General features: G+C 37.3%; 3 protein-coding genes across 4 annotated transcripts in view; 2 read left to right on the top strand and 1 right to left on the bottom strand.

The window, feature by feature from the left end:
* Window positions 1–1,070, bottom strand: part of wnt6b (wingless-type MMTV integration site family, member 6b) — a 39,046-nt gene extending 37,976 nt beyond the window's left edge. Inside the window, exon 1 of the mRNA XM_051710045.1 lies at window positions 898–1,070. Coding sequence (XP_051566005.1) covers window positions 898–977 — 80 coding nt within the window. The 5' untranslated portion in view covers window positions 978–1,070. The remainder of the gene's footprint in view (window positions 1–897) is intronic.
* Window positions 1–23,874, top strand: part of fev (FEV transcription factor, ETS family member) — a 312,131-nt gene that overhangs the window by 229,613 nt on the left and 58,644 nt on the right. The gene's annotated exons all lie outside the window — the stretch shown is intronic.
* Window positions 1,243–23,040, top strand: chpfa (chondroitin polymerizing factor a). 2 transcript variants are annotated; one of them, XM_051710017.1, is made up of 4 exons: window positions 1,243–1,652; window positions 12,675–13,239; window positions 18,825–19,007; window positions 19,504–23,040. In XM_051710017.1, exons 1-4 carry the CDS (start codon window positions 1,486–1,488, stop codon window positions 20,764–20,766), a joined length of 2,178 nt encoding a protein of 725 aa, XP_051565977.1. In that variant the 5' UTR covers window positions 1,243–1,485; the 3' UTR covers window positions 20,767–23,040. The 2 variants fall into 2 exon arrangements, with proteins under 2 accessions (XP_051565977.1, XP_051565975.1); XM_051710015.1 differs by lacking the exon at window positions 1,243–1,652 and adding an exon at window positions 7,401–7,965.

The raw sequence follows: 23,874 nt of genomic DNA on the forward strand, positions 1-23,874 counted from the left end.
CGGCCCCAAAGAAAGCATCATTGTCTTTTCGAATTTTGTTTGACGCAGGTGTATAAGTTTGAGTGTGTTGGTGTGTGTGTAAGACGTGTAAGGAGAGCTTCTGACCTTGATGTGGATACAAATGAGTTGGACATTTGAAAATTACAGAAGTTAAACAACACCCCAGTTAAATTTAAAGTGCCTCTTTTATGAAACAATCTCCCTCTTGTCAAACACGTGCATTTCAGAGTGTTAAGCAAATAAGTAGTTTATGATGACACCCACAGCCTGGAGGTCCACCTAAAATTCCAAATCTGACCCCCAATGTCCCTACCTCTAAAACAGACAATAGTTTAACCCTTAGCAAACCTCCTATAATGGAAGCTATTAATAACTTTCACAACTTTTATGGAATCACAGTAAACTTATCTGCATAGATTTCAAATTGAGAAAATTTAGAAGCGTATTTAAAATGACTTATTTATAGAATTCACTTTAAAGTATAAATAAAGTATTTGCAAAAAGATTGATTTCTTCAAATGTGTTATAGAATGTCATCTGTGTAATTATTACTGTAACTGATTTTAAATGAAATGTACAGCTGATAGTGATAATCATTCAAAGTTCATACATTAGTTTTATCTGATGAAGTGTAGAAGGCTTTGTGCGCAGTTATCGGATGCACATTATTATTGCTAATATAATTTGGAATTATTTTTATTTTACGTTTCTTGGCTAATAACCAAAAATGCATCACATGCCCAAACATTACTCCAAACGAGCGAATTATGCGACAACCCGGAACGTGTTTTGTCATATTTTCTATGCGATCATCACTACACTATCATGCTGAAGTGTTCATCTGATAAAACTGAACGAACTTAAATATTGAGGTTGCCGGACATATAGGCTACTCACCACCAGAGTCCAATAATGTTGACTGGACAAAGCAGAATAAAGAAGAGGGCAAGTTGTGTTCTGGAAAGTGGAATCGTCATGGTGAGATATCCTTAGTGCAGGCTTGATGCTAGTCCAGGGATGACAGAGGCTTGTCCTGTGTGAAAGTTTGATAATTTCTGTGAAGATTCAGCGCCCCTGAAAAATGCACTTTCAAGAAGCACATCATCTGCGGAAGGCGATCGCAAAATCTTCTTGGACAGAGGTCAGCATCTTCATTCTCATTTCTTCGAGATCTTCACCCAACAAAACCAGATGAAATGAGAAAAAAAAAAAAAAGAAAAGAAAAAAAAATCCAATAACGCGGCGATTTCAATCTAGGAGAAGTATATATCTCAAAGTTAATGGGATGCGGTCAAACCTCCTGAACAACTAAAACGCTAGAACTTTTAAAAAATGTTTCTGTTTGGAATGATACATATTCTGTTTTGCATGTTAACCGCAAAGCTATTGATCTGAGTGTCATGTGTTAAACCAGTGCGCGCGCCCTTCTGCAAGTGCTCCAGATCTCATCATGATCCTAACAGGTAGACGTCTAGAAGGCATTGCATGCACCACTCGTCACGCTTTCCCCCCTGCCTTCAGCTGGGGACCTTTTTCTCCTGGTGGAAGAAACACAGAGCTCATCACACACTCGGTGACGTCGCCCAAGGCTTGAGTAAGGAACCTTGTCATACAGGAAATAAGGGTCTGATCAACAGGTTCTGGATGATCAGGTAGTACACAACGAATGTATTCCAATGCTGGTAAGCTGTTTATTTGTGATAATGATAATTGTCTTTTTATAGAGCAGGCTGCTTTGGAGATTTAGACCAGTGCATTGAGAAGATAATGAATTTGTGGAAGTAATGAGACTACATCAATACACTCTTGAAAATAAAATGTTTAATGTTTCTTTTTTTTTTCTTTCTTTTTTTTTTTTTTTCTAAGTATTTATTTTATTTGATTATTGGTCATTTTTGAGTAAGGTTGCATAACAATGAAAGTGAAAACAAATTTAGTCCCAGATTCTTTAAGGAACCCAGAAACAAATATGCTGATCTAAAGAACCTGTCTAGAAGCCTAACATGAAGATTTTTTACTTATTTTAAAAAAGTACAGACAACTCAACCGATAAATCGAAAAATAATTCCTGATAAGAAAATGGTTCTTTTGAAAAAACAATATTGATTTAAGAACCTTAACTTTTATTAATGTAACCAAAGTGTTTGATATTTCAGTCTGCTTGGTCAGCCAGTTGTACCTTTATCACTTTTCACATACATGCTGTATGATAAAAAAAAAAAAAAAAAGACTTTTTTTTTAAATTCCTTTTATATCTGTTAAAAAAATAAAAAATAAAAAAAATAAATGTCACTGCATCACACTGTAAAACTTAGTATGCTTATTTTGCTACAATAGCTAATTTATAATATGATAGATCCCTGAGAAGGAGTTTCTTGCATTCAGTTATGCAATCCAGACTGTGTAAGCAATGGTGACACATTTTATCCCAGTATTGATTAATTCTCTTGTGCTCGGGTATTCTCCAATACACACCCAGTAACTTAACTGAGAATGCCTATCTTGCTGTTTCAGAACCATTATCAAATATTTTAAGATGTTTTTTTTTCTATATAAATGCAACCCATATAGTGAGGTCAAATTCCATTCAGCACGTGTTTTTGCATTTCAATATTCTATTGTTTAAGTAATGATTTATTAACTTATCAAATCATCAAAACACACACTTGCAGTTAGCCTGCAGTGCATTTAAAACAAAGCAATAAATCTCAAACATATGGCCCCTAACAGCTGTCCTCTCATCGATCATCGGCCAAGGTCTGCATTATCACCCTCATTAAGTGTCCTCCCAATGTAATTTGTGGCTCTCAAGACAGTTCTTTATTCTGATGATGTCTTCATTCGCTGCTCATGCTCTACCTCATCTTTTAGATGGCTAGAGGGTCCAGAATTGAAATCCAAGACCTCCCTGCTCTTTTGAAGTCTCTTACTAATTTTCTATTGGATTCTGATACAGTGACGCAATCAGTCACTTTATAGGCAGAAGCATACAGGTAAAATCAGAGATGTTTCTGTTGTCAAACAGTATCTTGTCTATGATAGCTAGGAGCAGAAAGGAGATATGATAGGCTGTGTATCTGTTATCTTAGGATCAGGTCTCTTTGATTTTCACCCTTTGTTTTGCCTCCAGCTTCAAAGCAGCAAATATAAAACAGTTTTGTCTGAGCTGCAGGTGTGTTGCAGTAGTAATTCTTCAATGTAGCATTACGTAAAAGAGAGGAGATTACCAGCCTGGCTTCTGGGATAGTGTAATTGCAGAAGAACAGCAATGCTGTGGTCCAAATAATTTATTATCCAGGGTACGAATAGTTAAAGATACATATATAATTCCAGACCTGATTCCACATGTTGAACAAAACACTTTGATTCTGGTATGCAAAAAAAAGCACTCTTTTATTCAATAAATACTATCTAATTACACAAATGGCAGTGGTGTTACTGTTTCTTCTGTAGTTATGAAAGATGAAGAGGCCTCTTTATATTAAAAGAAAACTTCTTATCATCTTATCATATCCCATCTATATATAACTGCTGCATAATTGCAAACATGGCTTGGACAAAACAGGCTCTCTTTCTGTCTCCCTTTCTCTCTTCATACATATGTGTGCCTTTGTGGGTGTGTGCGTGTGTGTTTTGTTTGGGAAGAGCGATTCTTCATACTTGGCTTAAACTTTATGGACAATAAAGATCCCATTTCAAAGTACAGCAGGGTGTTGAGCCTGGGGTCTTGGCTGAGCATTCCTGGGAACAGCCCTCTGAAGACCAGGAGAATATCTTCAGCTGACACACAGTGCTGTAAAGTCCCTACGTTGAAGTTGTCTGTCCACCAAAGTGGAATGCAAGCATTTATTTAGCGCTAAATATATAATCAATCTGTTAGGTAAAACTGGGTCCCACTCATGCTACTAAAATCAAGATCCATTATCTCAAAAAGCTGTTAATTATGATCTCCCCCCTTTTCTCCTATTGTTTAACATTCTGATGTCAAACAGGGAGGGAGACAACTCCCTGTTACGTTAGCATCCAATACGATTAGAAATCCCATTGCACACAATATTTTTTAAGCATAGTTAGAAATTATGGCTAAATCAAAACCACATGAAGCTTCTGTGCCATAACCTTTATAAACAAGCCACAGTCATTTCTGAAATCCCCATGACGAGTCAAGTTCATGAAATTCCTTCACAACTGGCAGTAGAGTTTATGTTATAAAACGTAAATATTGCCACACGCTTCTGTGTGTCTGTGAGCAGGCTGCTCAGTATGGAGAGAGGATAGTGTCAAGTCATAAAATGAGCTAAACAACAGAGAATGGGAGGGGATTCGGTAGGCATGCTGTTTCCTGGAACTTGCATTAGATGAGTGAGATTTTGTCTCTTCAGAACATGAGGGCAGAGTAAAACATGTATAATCACAGCATACTTCGTAATTATCTATTTTACACTCATTCATGGCATTATAATTTATTCCAATAATAAACAAAACTGTTGCTCACCACAAGATTAAATCAGTCCAATCAGTGTTTTCTGTGGAAGACAAAATTTATTTATTTATTTTTGCACACTCAATACTAGTGCATTTTTGTCTGCTGACTTTCCTGAGCATGTCAACATTTTTACAGATCATGAGCTAACTCCTTCAGCAGCATCTAGTGTTTTTTGCTCAGAACCAAGCTAAGTGATTGGAATAATTAATTCCAACAGAAGTCACAGTCTACAAATGCTCCATTTTTAATACTCCATAATAGCATCATTTGTGAACTGTTTTTTAATTACCTTAGGTTCGGCCTAATGATAGTGAATAGGGAAGAGAGACCCATGATGTGGCTTTAACTCTACTGGGTGCCTCTTCATCAGTTAACACCAACTTGAGGAATGTCTCAAATACACTGATTCATTTAATATGCTTCACCACAAAAATGTGCTGTGATGGAACATTTAAGATAATCTGGTATGATAAAAAAGGCTGAGACTAAATATGTCTAAATTACTGTACAACATTATTTGGATTTTATTTTAATAATAATAATAAAACAAATTATAATAGACAACATTTAATGATCTTTATTTTTTAAGTATTAATGGCTTAATATTTACCAAACAATTAAAATTAGTCACATTAAAATTAGTCATTGTTATATTGGAATGGTGCAGCAGGGAAATATGTTGTTGCACTGTCAAAAGTCAGGCATTCTGGTGAGATACGCATTTGCAAGGAGATGAGCCGAGAAGATAATGGGACACACACTAATTATTGGTGTGATAAACTCTCTGCAAATTAGAATCAACACCTTTTTTTTTTCCTCACTGCTTGAGTTGCTTTTCATCCAGTTCTCTTTTCTTATGTTTACTCAGCTTATAAACGGGGGAAAAAATAAAAGTTTAGGAATGTTTAAAAGAAAGGATAGCTTAAGAAACTATTTTAACTATTTTGAACTTCTTGGTAGTGATAAATATGAAGATAAAACAGATGTTTTCCTGAAACATCCCATTTATTTTGTGGGCATATGGTTGAAACAAAGTCGTACAGTTGGATATGATTTTCATAAAGCTATAAATTTCATGGGGGAATTTGGAACACTCAATATGTGAGTATGTAGCGCCACCATGTGTTATGACAGATTTGTTTTAGTTTCTTTTCTTTCTTTTTTTTTTTTCAATTTGTTGGAATACATTTGGCTACAATTTCAGAGAAACAGATTATAGATTGCTGTGCTGAAAATGGGCATTGTGTTAATTGAGTGTAGTTCAAATCAGTGTAGCTCATTGATTTTGACATGCCATCAAAATGAACATACTTGTTTTAATCACAGCTGTTTGCAGTGCATTTGAACATTTCCAAGAGTAACGTCAATCAGATTTAGCCAAGAAATACCTGTTGAAAGAAAATGTCAAGCCTTTCACACATGCAGTGATCCAACAGCTTACTATGAATATGTTCTTATGAGAGATCATGACTGTATCATGACTCCTGAATAACACCTTGTACTTCCCCAAGAATTTAAGCATTCAAAAAAGCTGCAGTTTTACTTAATTTTCACTTAACATTTGAGAAACAAAGCCAGAAAAACAAAACTGTTATACAGTAATCGCATCAATTTAAAATACAATTTAAACACTTTTATTGGAATTTCAAACTTTATATATCAGCAATGACAAAGTCTCTCCTTCTGTAGAAATGATCATGCAATACAAACGAAGCACAGCATTACATGCCCCTTCAAAGTTCCATAGAAACAGGAGCAGAATAGCCAACATGTCCCGACAGAGACTTGATAAGTTTAATCTGGGACTAGGCTGATCATGTTTCTCACTCAGATCAGCAGAACTAGGTGAGGCACTGTGATTTCCTAACGAAAGGGCTTCTGCTGTGATGTGTCATCCTCAGGCAAACATGCATATATGCTTGATAATATCCAGAACAGAGAGCTCACTGAAGGAAAGGTACCCTCAAGGGTTTTCATGGCTTATGATGAAATTGCTTCCACTCATTGTGTGTTTGTGTGTCAGAGCGATTTAGGTGGGTCAAGTACAAATTCACTCATGTTATGTTACTGTATTATGTAAGCCTGAAATCATGGAATTTTAAAAGAAAATAATTGTGAACTTCACAATGATTACGAAAAAAAAAAAAAAAAAAAACTCACAAATATGCTGTTTTACATTTGCATTACAGTATGCTGATGTTCTCCTAAAAGCTCAAGGCCATACAATCATTCACATGGCTGATGGCTTATAATTAAAATTTACTCTTTTTTTCTCAAATTCCTCTTTCTTGACCTGCAGTCAATACTGGCGGTTGTGTATCTTGATGCATGGTTGCCTCATACAGTCATAAAGCAGTCCTGTCATTGGTGATGGTGCATTTTGTCAGGGGAAATGATAATGGGGTAAAGTTTCTTGGGACAGACAGAACTTATTATTTTATTTATTATCATTAACAAAAGTTACAAAGGATTAAAGTTCCGATGTGGAACCTCAAATGAGATATTGATGAAAATAAAAAGCGTAATTGCTATGAAACTTGTTACAGACTTGTTTAATAGCAATTATATTCGTTATTGCTTTAAAAGGGGCTAATAATTGCTTATTATAGGAAAGTCAGGCCCCTCAGATGTGTTCTTATTTTGGTGAGTGATCATTAACTATAAGCCCACATCGCCCTCTAGTGAGAAAAATATATAGTTCACGTAGACTAATAAGTTTCACAGTTGAGCTTCAAGGAAGCAAGTCCGAGCTCATGAGAGAAAATGTTTGTTAAATGGAGCTATTGTTCAGTGTTTTATTAAAAGAGCATTTTGAGATTCAACTGACTGCTCCGCCCACTAGTACAGGCGTCATTACGAAAAGACAGCAACATCATATTTCATTGGAATCCGATGGGCTCTGGCACCGCTCACCGATCAAAAGCTCCGCCCTTCGAGGGTATACCGCGGCTCTCTGTAATGACGTTTGATCAGATGGGCGGGGCGCTAGGCAACCCGGGGAGGAGCGGCAAAGCCACTGACACGTACGAATGTCTCAATCATTTAGAGGATGGTGATGGAATGTTGCACAGGAATACATTCATTCAACGCGTTTCCCGTTAGTATTTGAACCGCTTTCTTAATGTGCGGTACTCTGTTCAAAAGATCGCGCTTAAAGGAGGTGTGTTACACACCAGTAGTCGGAGTACAATGAGGTTTTCCATGTTGATCAGTCTGTTGAGGCCGATCGGGCCGGTTGTTATCGGGATCTCTCTGGGATTTACACTTAGTTTGTTGAGTGTGAGTTGGGTAGAGAAGAGTTGTGATATTAAAACCGTTGGAGAGGATGAAGGGATGATTTCATCCCAGGATGGAAATCTGAAAGGAGCCCGGAGACCAAACTCAATTTACACTGGGAATGATGGCGAGGAGGAGGATTTCCAACCGAAAATTATACCATATAAGCCAATGAAACAGACTCAGCCCAAGAAACTTTTCAGGTAGACAACACATCCTGTCTGTCAGCCCAAAAAATAATTATTGTAATATTTATGTGTGTGAGAGTGTTATATAAGGGCATTTTCGTAATATATACATATCTAAATGAGTCATTGTTACATTAGAATGGCATTACCAGAAGGCTGTTTTCATGAATGTCAACATTTTCACCAATATTATTTACAAATGACTTCAAAACAATGTCCAGGGTTCAATACAAGAACAGCATTCGACTCGGCCCTTACAACCGAAGTAAACGGGGCCAGTCCAAAAGTATAACCATAAGACGTAATCAATATACAGTACGCGTTAAAGGTATATTATACAGGGTTAAACTCAATCGACAGCATTTGTGGCATAATGTTGATTACAATCAATCAATCTTGTCTCTTTAAAAAAGCAAAAATCTAGGTTACAATGAGACACAGTGGAAGTGAATGGGGGCCAATATGTAAACGTTAAAATACAAACTTTTTCTAAAATATAGCCGAAAGACAAACAATATGTGTGAAATGTAGTGTGAAATCACTTACAAACCTTTTCTGTGTAAAGTTATAGCCAATTTTACAACTTCATTGCCATGACGATGTAACATCATACACCCCCCCCCCCAACCCATGTTCAAGCCAAATCTACACCCTTGCTTAAACCACTGACATAATGACGATTTAAACAACTTTACAGCTCAAATAATACACAAATACAGTTTTAACAGAAGAATTAATGCAAGAGCTTTTATTAAATTATAAGCTTCACATTTCTGCCTTTAAACCCTCCAAAAATGGTCCCCATTCACTTCCATTGTAAGTGCCTCACTTTAACCCAGATATTGTTTTTAAATTTTTTTTTCAATTTTTTTTAGGGAAAGGAGGGACGAGTCCAAATTATTTTTTGTGGTTATCAACATCATGCCACAAATGCTGTCGGTTGAGCTTAACTTGTATTGAACCAGAGACCCGGGATATGGGATATTTCTCTATAGGGGTGTAACAGTTCAAATTTCTCACGGTTCGGTTTGTATCACAATTATAGAGTCACAGTTTCGGTACGGTTTGGTATTTGCTTTGTTCATAAAAAATAAATAAATAAATAAATAAATAAATATATATATATATAATCTTGCCCTTTTCAACTACACACAATGCTTGTAGAACTGTGATATCATCAAGTTGACCCACGTGAAACACAGGTGGAGAATATCCATCTACGGATCCATTCAGGTGCATTAGCGGAGGTTGTAGGTCTGTTTGACGCTTGGTTTTCTTAACTAAATATTGTGCTCCAGATACGTCAATAAACTTGAGGTGAACCGACCTCGGTGCCAATGCTTCCCGAACCGTGGGTGGTGTACCGTATGTTTTTTTTTTTTTTTTTTGTTTTTTACAGAGAACCGTTACACTCCTATTCCTTTATGATTAAAAAAGTGCTGTTTTGCAACATAGTCCTCCAAAGTTTACATTATTAATCTTATTTTTTTCTATAATGCAACGCGTATGTACTAGTAAAACGCACATGGGTTTATTTTCAACTTAGAAGTTTACATGAGTGCAAAACAAACACTGTACTGCTCTTACTGAAACTCAAAGCTTTGAGTTTGGTTTCAACTTCTAGAAACATAAGAGCCACACTTTTACACTTCATTGCTAGTTGTTTAGGTTTTGACTATTGTAGATAAAACAAATATTCACTTTGACATTCCAAAAATATTTGCAACATAATGAGCGTCAAGGCGTTTATACCTCTATGCTATTTCACATACACTGAGAAATATTTCAAAATCGTTTCATGGGAATTAGAAACAGGTCTAAACATTACCTACTGTTTGTTTTCTTATTTCCCACAATCTACTTCTTTTCATATGTCTCATTGGAATCTCTAATCCTTAAAGGTTGCTCCCATGGTGCTAGGTGCCAGGATTTTTTCACGGGGGGGCTGGGTAGGGATTCACATACACAGTAGGGTTGGGCGATCTTCTCCATAGATTGTCCTGTCGTCAGCCTGTGAGATTGCCAATACCCGATATTATCTCGTTCAAACCAACGAACATACCTTACAGTACTTACAGTATTACCACTGATTGAACACTAGGTGGTACTATGGGGTAATAATCGTTAAGCAGGGCTAAGCCTACACAATAAAGCAAGACACCTTGAACTTTATTTTTTTAATTTATTTTAACTAAAAATTCAAATGAAACTGGAAAAAAATGTAGTGCAATTAAAATGTGTGTTGTTCAACTTTTTGAAAGATGGCTTTACAACAGTTGTGAAGGGCAACATCTCTTTGGCAAGGAACCTACTTCATCTGTGCATTCTCTACTGGTTGGGTATTTAGTTGTCCAGGAAAATACATCATGTATGTGAATAAATTAATTTTGTATATATATATATATATATATATATATATATATATATATATATATATATATATATATATATATATGTGTGTGTGTGTGTGTGTGTGTGTGTGTGTGTGTATACTTATATAAACTCAGCAAAAAAAGAAGCGTCCTCTCAATTTCAACTGCTTTGATTTTCAGCAAACTTAACATGTGTAAATATTTGTATGAACATAAGAACATTCAACAACTAAGACATAAACTGAACAAGTTTCACAGACATGTGACTAACAGAAATGGAATAATGGGGGGGGGGGTCAAAAGAAACAGTCAGTATCTGGTGTGGTCACCAGCTGCATTAAGTACTGAAGTGCATCTCCTCCTCATGGACTGCACCAGATTTGCCAGTTCTTGCTGTGAGATGTTACCCCACTCTTCCACCAAGGCACTTGCAAGTTCCCGGACATTTCTGGGGGGAATGGCCCTAGCCTTCACCCTCTGATCCAACAGGTCCCAGACGTGCTCAATGGGATTGAGATCCGGGCTCTTCGCTGGCCATGGCAGAACACTGACATTTCTGTCTTGCAGGAAATCATGCACAGAACGAGCAGTATGGCTGGTGGCATTGTCATGCTGAAGGGTCATGTCAGGATGAGCCTGCAGCAAGGGTACCACACGAGGGAGGAGGATGTCTTCCCTGTAACGCACAGTGTTAAGATGGCCTGCAATGACAACAAGCTCAGACCGATGATGCTGCGACACACCGCCCCAGACCATGACGGACCCTCCACTTCCAAATCGATCCCGCTCCAGAGTACAGGCCTCGGTGTAATGCTCACGCAGTCACGCAGGTGTGATATTCGGATGTACCGATCCTGTGCAGGTGTTGTTACACGTGGTCTGCCACTGTGAGGATGATCAGCTGTCCTTCCCATCTCCCTGTAGTGCTGTCTTAGGCGTCTCACAGTACGGACATTGCAGTTTATTGCCCTGGCCACATCTGCAGTCCTCATGCCTCCATGCAGCATGCCTAAGGCACGTCCACGCAGATGAGCGGGGACCCTGGGCATCTTTCTTTTGGTGTTTTTCAGAGTCATTAGAAAAGTCTCTTTAGTGTCCTAAGTTTTTATAACTGTGACCTTAATTGCCTACTGTCTGTAAGCTGTTAGTGTCTTAACGACTGTTCCACAGGTGCATGTTCATTAATTGTTTATGGTTCATTGAACAAACATGGAAAACTTTGTTTAAACCCTTTACAATAAAGATCTGTAGAGTTATTTTTTAAAAATCCAAATTATCTTTAAAATACAGTGTCCTGAAATAGGGACGTGTCTTTTTTTGCTGAGTTTATATATATCTCAATGTCCAATTACATCAGCAACCCCTGGGCTGAGGGATCGGTGAATATTCTTGCTTTAGTGATTTTGAATTGAAAATTAAATTAATTTATTTAAAAAAATGAAAAACTAAAATCAAATACATTTCTAATTTCAAATTGCACTCCAAACTAAACGAAAAGCAATTAAAATAACGAAATGATCAAAAAATTATATATTTATAAAGTAACCACCTAAGTATTCGTCTAAACATGCAGGTGGAAAATTACACAAATGAAGACATTAAAAACAATTCTAAATGCAAAAATAATAATTATAATGATGATAATAATCACTGAAATATAAATCATGGTTCAAGGTGAGCATGTTTTTGTATTATTTTATATTTTAATCACAGATGTATAGGCTGCAGAGTTGTGGTCACAGTGAACCTCTCTGTGGAAATAAAGCAAACTGAACTCAAAACACCTCCTGAGCTGAGATGTCTGAGGTCATTTGCAGCACTCAGACAATACTGTTCTTGCAAAAAAAAAAAAAAAAAAAAGGGTAGTAGACAGAAACAAAGAAAGAGTGAGAACCTTTCACATGCGATGTGTTCCACGAGACTGCACGCCTCCGTACAAACATACATGCGCATAGATGGCTTTTCTGTCATCTGTTCTTAATAATATAATAAAGTGTGTTTCTTCAAGCAAGTGTCTGTGTGCCACGGGGCAAATTATTTGTAATATTAATGTGATAATAATAATAGCCTAATAATAATAATAATTAAATACATTAATGGGAAAACGAGCCAAATATCGTCTTGACATTGTCAAAGGCATCAGCTATCGGCGATCACTCTGACCATCGTCAATCCCAGAGATCGTCTATCGGCACAACCCTAATACACAGAGGTGTTCCCATAGCGGAGTACTTTGGTTAAACTTTCAATTACAGAGTCCCCAGGAAGTTACCAAGTTACAGTGTCATATATATAGTCATGAGTTATAAATAGTAATCAAATTACTAACCAGGAACATGTCTGTTCCAACAGGGCAAAATACATCAGCACAGAGCTAGGAATCCGAGATCGTCTTTTTGTGGGAATACTCACCTCCAAAAACACTATCAACACTCTGGGAGTGGCTGTTAACCGCACCATCAGCCATCATCTGGACAATGTCGTGTTCTTCACTGGTTCGCGGAGCCGCAAGGTACCCCATGGCATGTCTGTGGTAACACACAGTGACAAGCGCCTCATCTGGAACATGTTCCAGACCATCAAGTACATATTAGAACACTACATAACGGAGTACGACTGGTTCTACCTCACTCAAGATGACACATACACGCAGGCAGATCGTATCAAGGCTCTGGTGGAGCACTTGAGTATGGACCGGGTGCTCTACATGGGCAGCCCTGAAGAGTTTATAGGAGGTGACATGCAGGGGCGGTATTGCTATGGGGGTTTTGGATATCTGCTGTCTCGCAGTCTTTTATTAAGGCTTCAGCCCTACCTGGAGAACTGCAGGAACGACATCCTCAGCGCCAGACATGACGAGTGGCTCGGGCGATGCATCATTGACTATGCTGATGCCAACTGTGTGGAGGAATTTGAGGTGAGAAGTTCTTTTTCAGTGGAAGTGTACACATATATGGGTTGTGCAAAACTACGAATTTTCATAACTGACTAGTCGGTTGGTTGTTTGAATGACTGGGTGGTGTTAAGGATAATAATGTATAATTAGGATCCATTATGTTCACGTGACCCCGATTAGACATATTTCAGAGGGATATACGGACACTAAGTGCAGCACTTCAATGTGGTAACTAACTAATATCCAACTAAAATATAGGCTAAATAACCATAACATCTTAATGCACAAAAAGATATAAGAAAGACTCCAATACAGAGTGGCACAAAATCGTTTATGCGCATCCTGAATGCAGAATGACTGGCTTCAATGACCAGAACACTTGGGAGTCTCAGGCTGATCCTTACTGCACATTCAAAAGTGCAAAACTAATGATGCGGGTACACACCTAGTTCACAACATCAAACAGTTTAAAATTATTTTACTGCAATTATTTATTTAAGCAGTGTCAGACAGAATCAGCAAAAAACTTGAATCTCTCCAAAGCACCTCACAAATGCGGGAACATTACTCACAGCAGAGGATTTAACGTCTGACAGTGATTGTCTTGCAATGTATTGTTGTTGCAGCGTTTTGATTGTTGAAACAGGGCCATATATGCATAAATCTAGCATAAATTGACTTTTCTTGCAACTTCTTGCAGAAGGCTTTACTGTGCTGACTATTATTCACCTTTATACATGGCAATCTATAATCACGCAAAAATACTCTCCAAGAAGTTGCGTCTCTCAATTAATTTGATAATTGCATCTCCCATTAAAACCACCACCACTAAAAATCTTAATGTTAGTAGTCGACCCCGATAACTGTCAGTTGTTGGGCGACTAGTCGATTAGTAAACCACCGTGACACATCCCTAACACAAATAGGATGTTTTATCTTGGAAAATCTGCTTTTAGACATTCTCACAATCTGCTAAGTGAAAAGACAGGCCATATCATCAGTATCTGAACAAAAATATTCTATTATGACCTTTGGATTGTGATACTATGTGCAAGAACATGTAACTCTGCGTTACATTGAGCTCATTTGGGTGACGCAAGTTCAAGTCCGGCTAGCGTCATTTCTCATTCCTAACACCCCCACATGCACTCCACATTATTTCTTGTCTTTTCTTGACTCTCCTATCAATAAAAGTGCAACAGCAGTGCAACAACCTTCACCAGATTTAACACATTTATTGAAGAATCCAACATCAAATCATGAAAGTAAGTGTAAGTTTTAGGGCAATTGACTAGTTAAAGGTATGTCATTTTTTTCGATGTTTAAATACTTTCTCCTTTCCCAATTTTATGTGCAGAGTCAAATATAAGTCAGACTTTTGGTTGATTTCTCTGTAAAGTGAAACACTGTGGCTCTGTTGATCTATCAAAACATTGATATATTTGTTTGAGCATCCCTACCAGCCCAACACAGCAACAATGCCAGTTTGAGGGAGGGATCTGTTTGGTGTCTAAGATGGTGAGGTGTGTTTTCGGGAAGCCTGTTTGGCAACACTAATTATTTTTGCAAATCTTTTGGTGCTGCTAGTGGCACAGAAATTAAATGAATCACCTGTAAGAAGCTACAGAGGGAAGCAAATTATATAATCAGTATTATTATTTTTATTATTAATATTATTATTTCAGTTGCATACATAACCAGAATGTATGGCATGTTTGGTAGCCAATTTGTTTTGCAGATATTTTTGTCTAGACCTTTGTGTTTTTGGAATTGATTTTGTATTGAAAAAAAACTACATTGCATATTTTCAACTCCAAATAATTTGAATGAGCTATCAGTGTTGCCTCTCTAATTTCCATCTTTGCGGCCTTGATTGAAAAAGGAATACTCCCTGTGTCAAACTTTCAGTTTTTGATGACAGAGCTCTATACAAGTAGTGTCTCGCACTTACAGTAAAGGACCCAGCAGGGCCTTATTATTGATGAAATGTAATCTCACTGCCTTTAACTAGCCAGCATCTGTGTACAAATCCAAAGACAAGATTCAGATGTCTCCTTTGAAATACGTTGCTGTTCTCACCAATTAAAGGGAAGGTCTCCAGTCTGGTGCTTTAGTCTGTCAGTCAGCAAAATGTCTGAAGCTCGTCACTCCTCTATTCAAGACTTTATCCTGGCTGCCAATATATAAATATATACCACAGGTCTGTTGAATGTTTGATTCTGATTGGTTGACGGGCGTTCTAAGGTGTGCAGTTATTTTCAAGTAAATACACGGCTATGAAGTAGTTCCAGGTCTTGACCGCATAATGGTTCCATTATACTTCTGCAAATTATTTCAGTTATTTCAAAGAGCCCTACAGGATACCACAACAAAATAACCAATTAAAACAAAGACATTGGTTAAAGTAAATTGGTTAAGAACGTCAGACAATCTCTACAATATCCTAAATTTATTTCAATTTCGGTTGAAAAGCGCCCTCGCGCTCCTCGTCTCACCCGCACACACACACACACACACACACACACACACACACACACACACACACACACACTACCTTGTTACTCCAATTCTGAAAAGCAGCACATCCTCCATTGCTAGTTCTAAAGTGAAGTTTTCGAACTAGCAACGAAGGCTTGAGCTGTATCAAAGCTAGATACTCGATCAATACAACAGTTTCTATATTATTTAAAATATTTGTGGGAAAAACCCCTCGCACTCACCCTCTCTTAAGCTCTCACACACACGGAGACACATACAGTTGAAGTCAGAAGTTTACATACACCTTAGCCAGATACATTTAAACTCAGTTTTTCACAATTCCTGACATTTAATCGTAGAAAACATTCCCTGTCTTAGGACAGTTAGGATCACTACTTTATTTTAAGAATGTGAAATGTCAGAATAATAGTAGAGAGAATTATTTATTTCAGCTTTTCTTTCATCACATACCCAGTGGGTCAGAAGTTAGTATTTGGTAGTATTGCATTTAAATTGTTTAAATTGGGTCAAACCATTTTTGGTAGCCTTCCACAAGCTTCTCTCAATAAGTTGCTGGAATTTTGGCCCATTCCTCCAGACAGAACTGGTGTAACTGAGTCAGGGTTTGTAGGCCTCCTTGCTCGCACACACTTTTTCAGTTCTGCCCACAAATTCTATCTCAGATTGAGGTCAGGGCTTTGTGATGGCCATTCCAATACCTTGACTTTGTTGTCCTTAAGCCATTTTGCCACAACTTTGGAGGTATGCTTGGGGTCATTTTCCATTTGGAAGACCCATTTGCAATCAAGCTTTAACTTCCTGGCTGATGTCTTGAGATGTTGCTTCAATATATCCACATAATTTTCCTTCCTCATGATGCTATCTATTTTGTGAAGTGCACCAGTCCCTCCTGCAGCAAAGCACCCCCACAGCATGATGCTGTCGCCCCCGTGCTTCATGGTTGGGATGGTGTTCTTCGGGTTGCAAGCCTCACCCTTTTTTCTCCAAACATAATGATGGTCAATATGGCCAAACAGTTCAATTTTTGTTTCTTTAGACCAGAGGACATTTCTCCAAAAAGTAAGATCTTTGTCCCCATGTGCACTTGCAAACTGTAGTCTGGCTTTTTGTGGTGGTTTTGGAGAGTGGCTTCTTCCTTGCTGAGCAGTCTTTCAGATATAGGACTCGTTTTACTGTGGATATGGATACCTGTCTACCTGTTTCCTCCAGCATCTTCACAAGGTCCTTTGCTGTTGTTCTGGTATTGATTTGCACATTTCACACCAAACTACGTTCATCTCTAGGAGACAGAATGCATCTCCTTCCTGTGCATTATGATGACTGCATGGTCCCATGGTGTTTATACTTGCGTACTATTGTTTTTACAGATGAACGTGGTACCTTCAGGCTTTTAAAAATTAATCCAAAGGATGGACCAGACTTGTGGAGGTCCACCATTTTTTTCTGAGGTCTTGGCTGATTTCTTTTGATTTTCCCATGATGTCAAGCAAAGAGGCACTGAGTTTGAAGGTAGGCCTTAAAATACATCCACAGTTACACCAATTATCTAGTTGACGCCAATTAGCCAATTAGCCTATCAGAAGCTAACTGGCTAATTACCTAAAGGCTTGACATCATTTTCTGGAATTTTCCAAGCTGCTTAAAGGCACAGTTAACTTAGAGTATGCAAACTGCTGACCCACTGGAATTGTGATATAGTCAATTAAAAGTGAAGCAACCTGTCTGTAAACAATTGTTGGAAAAATTACTTGTGCCATGCACTATTGAACTGCAAAGTAAATATCCTAAATGACTTGCCAAAACTATAGTTTGCTAATATGAAATCTGTGGAGTGGTTAAAAAAAATAGTTACAACCTTAGTGTATGTTAACTTCTGACTTCAACTGTAGTTCTGAAAACCTCTTATTTTTCCTTCTGTTTAATCCTTTCATTTAGCTTGTGTAAAATTTGCATGGGAGTTAATCAAAGAGAACTTGTCAACTTAAAAATAAGCCAAAGTGACAACCATACACATTTCAGACTCATACATATGGAATACATTTCTCTGAAAGGCAACTTTATTTTCAAACCTTTTTTGTCATTCTACTAAGAATAAGAATTTAAGATAGCAAATTAACATTAAGAATTTCACCTTTTTTTTTTTTTTTTACCATCTTAGTGAGCTGTGGCACCTAGACAGAATAACAGCTAAAAATGGAATCTTTGAGACTAAACCATATGTCATACTTTTTTTTGTTTTTGTTTGGAGAGTTCTGGGGTCCTTTGGTTAATCTGTTCTTGAAACAAGACCTCTCCATCAGAGGAGCATTAGATGTCTGAAAGAGTCTGTGAATCAGACTCACTAGACTTGATGTACTGTCTCCATTTTGGCATTTTATCCAGTTATAAATCCACCTCTGCCATTACTGTCAAAACACCTCTTTTCTTTCAACACATCATTTAAGTGTCTCCCACATCCTTTGGAACAGTGCTCCTGCAGGGCCAAAAGTGGAATCATTTAATTTGCTGAAACATCGTTTGTTACAACCTGGAACATCATTTGTTGTGACCAATGTTCAGCAGAAATCACTGAAGAAATCCAAGTGTTTCCCCTGATACATAATTTACAAAGTTGAAATAATTGAAAATTGTTTTACAATGGGGTCAACAGACCAGTAGTTTTGCAATTTTCTGATGTAATGATTTTTTTTTTCTTCAAGTTTTGTATTAATTTCAAATTATATAATCACCATAACAATTTGAGAGATGTTGAATTGAAAAATTAACATGAATTTAGGAATTTCCCCCTATTGCATTCATGACAGCCTGCACTTGAGCTGGCATAGACTCCAAAATAACTGATGATCCATGTTACCCAGCTTGATTTGAGTATCTTTTATACTCAACATATCAGACACAAGGAAATCTGACCTTTCATACAAAGGGGTTAACATGGTCAGTCAAAGTCACAAATCTGTTTCTTTGTTTTATATTTTTCAAAATCCCAAAACCCAGATATTCAATTTGATCTCAGCCTTTTGCATCCCACTGTAATTAAGATGAAAATAAGGACAGCAACTCACTAGCCTTACTTTTTTTGTTGTTGTTGTTTCTTTCTCTTTTTACAGGGGCAGAAGTATTATTATTATGAAATGGGAAAAAATTCTGACCCCAGTAAAGAAGATAACGTGCAGTTTGAGAATGCACTGACCGTCCACCCAGTATCTGATCCTGAGCAGATGTACAGGCTACACAAACACTTTACTGAGATTGAACTGCAGAAGACATACGATGAGATTGAAAAACTGCAGGTAACCTAATGTTAAAATATTTTGACTTTTAGCATTGCCATACTGAGAGGAAATGGTGGTTCCTCCTGACCTTTTGAGTGCTATAAGCATAATTCTTTTGTTGCAGTCCATTTTGAAATTTCTAAGTATAAATATTAAACTTTCTTAATATTCAAAGTGCCCTGGTTATTTTGCAGATATATGAATTTTCAGATGCATCTAATAATCTCCTCATCAAATTTCTTCTGCATCTATAATTGGATTGGGGTAAGCTTAAAGTCATAATTTGCTCACCCTCATTTAGCATGGAGCACAGAAGAGTGTATGGGAAAAAGATGCAATGAAGGTGAATGGGGACTAAGGCTGTCATTCTACCTGACATCTCCTTTAGTGTTTCATAGAAGAAAGGACGTTTTACATTTTTGTAACAGTATGAGGGTGAGTAAATGATGACAGAATTTTTGGGTAAAGAGTCCCTTTCATTTTATAACACATCTTGTTCTCTTCGTTTCAACAGGCAGAGATAAAAAATGTGAGTGCGGTGGCTTTCGAAGGCAACCATAGTGCCCTGTGGCCAGTTGGTATCAATCCACCATTTGAGCCCAAAACACGTTTCGAGGTCCTACGGTGGGATTACTTCACAGAGGATCATGTGTATTCCTGCATCGATGGCTCACCGAAGTGCGAACTGCGTGGAATTGATAAGCTGGACGTAGCTGATGTCATTGAGACGGCTATGAGCGAGCTGAACAAGAAGTATAAGCCCGTTCTGCACCTGAAGAAGCAGCAGCTGATTAATGGGTACAGGCGCTTTGACCCCACGAGAGGGATGGAGTACACCCTGGATCTACAGCTGGAGGTGGTTAACCAGAAAGAACACAGTCACTCCATCATCAAGAGGGTCCATCTGGTGAGGCCTCTCAGTCGCATTGAGATCATCCCCATGCCTTATGTTACTGAGGCAACCAGAGTCCAAATCATCTTACCTGTTACTCTTCAAGACAAAGAGCATGTTCGCCAATTTTTGGAAGTGTACACCACGAATGCGTTTGAGACCAGTGAGAATGCCATCTTGACGTTTCTCTTCATCTACGATCACATTGAGGCCCAGCAAGTCAACCAGAATGACATCTTTGCCAGTGTTAAAGCACAAATCAATGCCTATGAGCACAGGTACCCTATGGTCAAAATCCCTTGGATCAGCGTTAAAAGCGAAAGTCCTTCTCAAATAAAATTTATGGACATCATATCCAAGAAGCACCCAGTTGACACGTTGTTCTTCATCGCTACTGTGAAAACAAGCATCAACTCGGAGTTCCTCAATCGCTGTCGGATGAACTCCATAAACAACTGGCAGGTGTTTTTTCCCATTCACTTCCAATACTTCAATCCTGACATCGCTTATCACAACCAGCCCCTTCCCAACACTGTCGATATGGTCAAAGAGGCTGGCCTCTTTGATCGCAGTTCCTTTAACGAGGCATGTTTTTACAACTCAGACTACATGGAGGCACGGACGCACATGTCCTCAGATGTCCAGGAGAATGAAGAGATTCTGGAGAACCTGGACATCTATGAAATGTTTGTGAAGTACTCTAGTCTTCATGTTTTCCGAGCAGTGGAGCCGGCCTTGCATCAGAAATACAGCTACCAGCCTTGTAATCCTCGCCTAAGTGAAGATATATACCGGAGGTGTGTACAGAGCACCCTGGACAGCCTCGGATCACGCTCTCAGCTCGCCATGCTGCTGTTTGAACAAGAGCAGGGCAACAGTACTTAAAACCAAACCCGAAAGATTGAGAAATGACTGAGAGGTGATAAATCCTTCTCCCTCCATTGGGCTGATGTTTTACTAGTATGTGTCTGTGAAATCAAAATGCTGAACAATCAAAAATGCTGTTGGTACCAAAAATGTGACTGAAAACATCACTTTTGAATCTATTTATTATTTTTCGTGGCAACAGGGGCTTTATGATTTTCCTTGGTGTTTTTTATCTTTCTCTTATGAGCAACTTGGTTTCTGTTGGCTTTTAGACCAAACAGCTGTCAGCTGTAAAAACTATCACTACCGTAACATATCCAAATGACCGTGCCTTCAAAACAATGCAGCCCTTTCACAATACTTTTGTGTAGTTCCTGTCAACATAGATGATAAACTTTTGCTCGCGTCAATTTAAGCAGTCTGTTTATAAAACATTCCTTTCCCTGCACATTTAATATAGCCATTTTTTTTATAAGTCAGAAGGAGCTATAGCCTGATTCTGTGTTTTAGCAGTTTTTTTTTTTTTTGCCTTTACAAATGCTGCAGTCATAGGTCATACACACATTTCTAACACAATAGAGCTGTTCAGGTTGTAGTCCATAAACCCGGAAGAGAATTCGCCATGGGTTCCCTCGGTTTTTATAATGGGAGTTTTGGATTTATGAGTAAAATAAGGTCTGTGGTAAACTACTTGACAATACATGGATGTTTTGTTCTACAGCATATATTACTCACTTTCATAACTCAAACGTGAATTTTGAAGCCGTACTGAATTGCATACTTTTAAAAAAAAAACAAAAAAAACATGGCAGCTTCAAAATTTATGTTTGAGGTATGAAAGTGTGTAATATATGTTGTAGAACAAAATGTCCACGTATTGTGAATTAATGTTTACCACAGATCTTATTTTACTCATAAGTTGAAAAACCCCATAGGAAAATCCAGAGGGAACCCTTGACGAGTTAGACTTCCGGGTTCGCCTACAAACTGACGTCAGGCTGAACAGCTCTACCCGGTGCATAACTGTTAAAAATACTCACAAAGTGATTTTTAAGGTAATTTTAAGACCATTTTAAGGTACAATCATTGTCTTTGTGCCAAAGAACAATTATCAACACACATTTCCAAAAGTTTCAAACACTATTTTGTCCAAGACATTTCATCCAGGATAGTCACATATGTAATTAATGTTTGTACACAAAAATACTTTCATGAATGCCTGTGAATGTAAATATGTGTACCCTGTGTGACTCAAATGGCCTCAAAGAGATTGCTCTGATAAAACAATAAAAAACTGGAGTCTTGCACTAATAATTTCATTTGAAGCCTGCCTTGTACATGAGTCGTACAATATTCGCATCAAAGCATTTCATTGTTACTGTTCCAGTGGGCAATTTTTACATGACAAAAAAAAAAATAATCCCCCCTCTCAGAAAGATTGTAGGTTGAGTTACTCTGTTCTAGTTTGTGCCGGTGCTGATTAATCATCTTCCAGAGTGGGATGCAATACTAGTGCAATACTTTTCGGATTTATTGTGTACTCCATTGAGTCTGCTTAGAGCCTGCTGAGGAAAACACTCCAAATGAGTTTAGCACATTTAAATTCTACACAATTTATTCAAATATTTTTTCAGGAAATGTCCAGTTATTCTTTAAGATGCACTTAAGAGACCCTCTATATGTATGATTTAAACATTTCATGAAACACAACGTGTCTGCATGGCAACACATTGAGCTATAAGATTATTAAGAGATTTTATGTTCATTTGTTTTTCAAAGTGAGTGTACAAAGCATGTATGTATTTTTGTGTGTTTCGTTTTTGTCCTTCTGAACTATCTCTTGGTACCTGTGTTTTCTCAATTCATCTAGTGATTTGTTAAGAAGATTATGTTTTTTTATTATTATTATTTTTATTTAATTCAGCCAATAAATTAAAAAATTTAGTACACTGTCAAACATTGTTCAAAAACTTGTGTAATACAATATAATGATGCTGGGTATCAAAACATTTTTGCATATAAGAGCTGTGAAAAAGGTTTTTCAACTTGATGTGTTGTATCTTTTATAAATGACACATGCACAGAATGAGCTGATTAAAGCCGCCACTGGCCTTTAGGGGTCAGCAGAGGAGCGTGAGATTACAACTGCTCTCATATATGTATACTTTCACAAGACTGTTTCTAAACCTCACTTTTGTTGAATATTTCTTCATAAATATTCTCAACAAATATATTGTAATTTTTTTTTTTTTTTTTTATATTGTTGTACAAAATGTTTAATAAAGACTTTTTTAGGGCTCAGATAAAGGTAGCAGCTTGGTTTTTCCTTTTTTTATTTATTTTTATTTTTTTTACTTTTATCAAATCAAAGCGTAATAAGGTATGATAGTTGACATATAACATTTCTTTGAACTTTTAAAGCAACAATTTAGGTTAAAATATAAAAGCATAAGGGAAAGTCCATATTAAGTATCCTGTCACTGCTCAATATTTCTTTAAAGTTTTTTTTTTTTTTACTTCTTTGCCTACAGTAGTTCATTTATCCTGCAGGGGGACAAATATCCCATGCAGTCTCTTAATTAAAAAAAGAAATAATAATAAAAATAGCAAAAAGTTGTTTAAAATAGTTTTATATGCAGTATAGCATGTCACACCACAGGACATGTCAACTTCCCAGAATTATTTCATGTCAACTACCCATGTTGCTTTTGTATTGATATTTAATTTCAGGGCAGATACTGTCTTACTAAAGCAATCGATGAGACCAATAATTGCATATATTTGGTTCTGATCATTACTGCAGCATGAATCAAAGGTAACAAATCAAAATCCAGTAAGGTCCAGATTAAACCTCAAGCTTAATGAGAAGCTGTAAATTTTGAGGCGTTTCATTAATTCAGCTTGCTGTTTGTTCATCTCTATTTTTATGCCCTCTCTTTTAGAGCCCTTAACCACACATGCTGCCTCTGAGTACACAGTGAACCCATATAAGTACCAGGCAGCTGAAGTCAGCAGTATCTAATTATATGGCACTCATTTTAATTTGTTGGAATTTTGCTCCATCTGGACATTTCCTGGAAGATCACTCAGTTTTCTCCTAAACAGCTCCGATAACATAATTTACAT

Source organism: Myxocyprinus asiaticus, chromosome 11, assembly GCF_019703515.2.
Source record: "Myxocyprinus asiaticus isolate MX2 ecotype Aquarium Trade chromosome 11, UBuf_Myxa_2, whole genome shotgun sequence".
NCBI lineage: Eukaryota > Metazoa > Chordata > Actinopteri > Cypriniformes > Catostomidae > Myxocyprinus > Myxocyprinus asiaticus.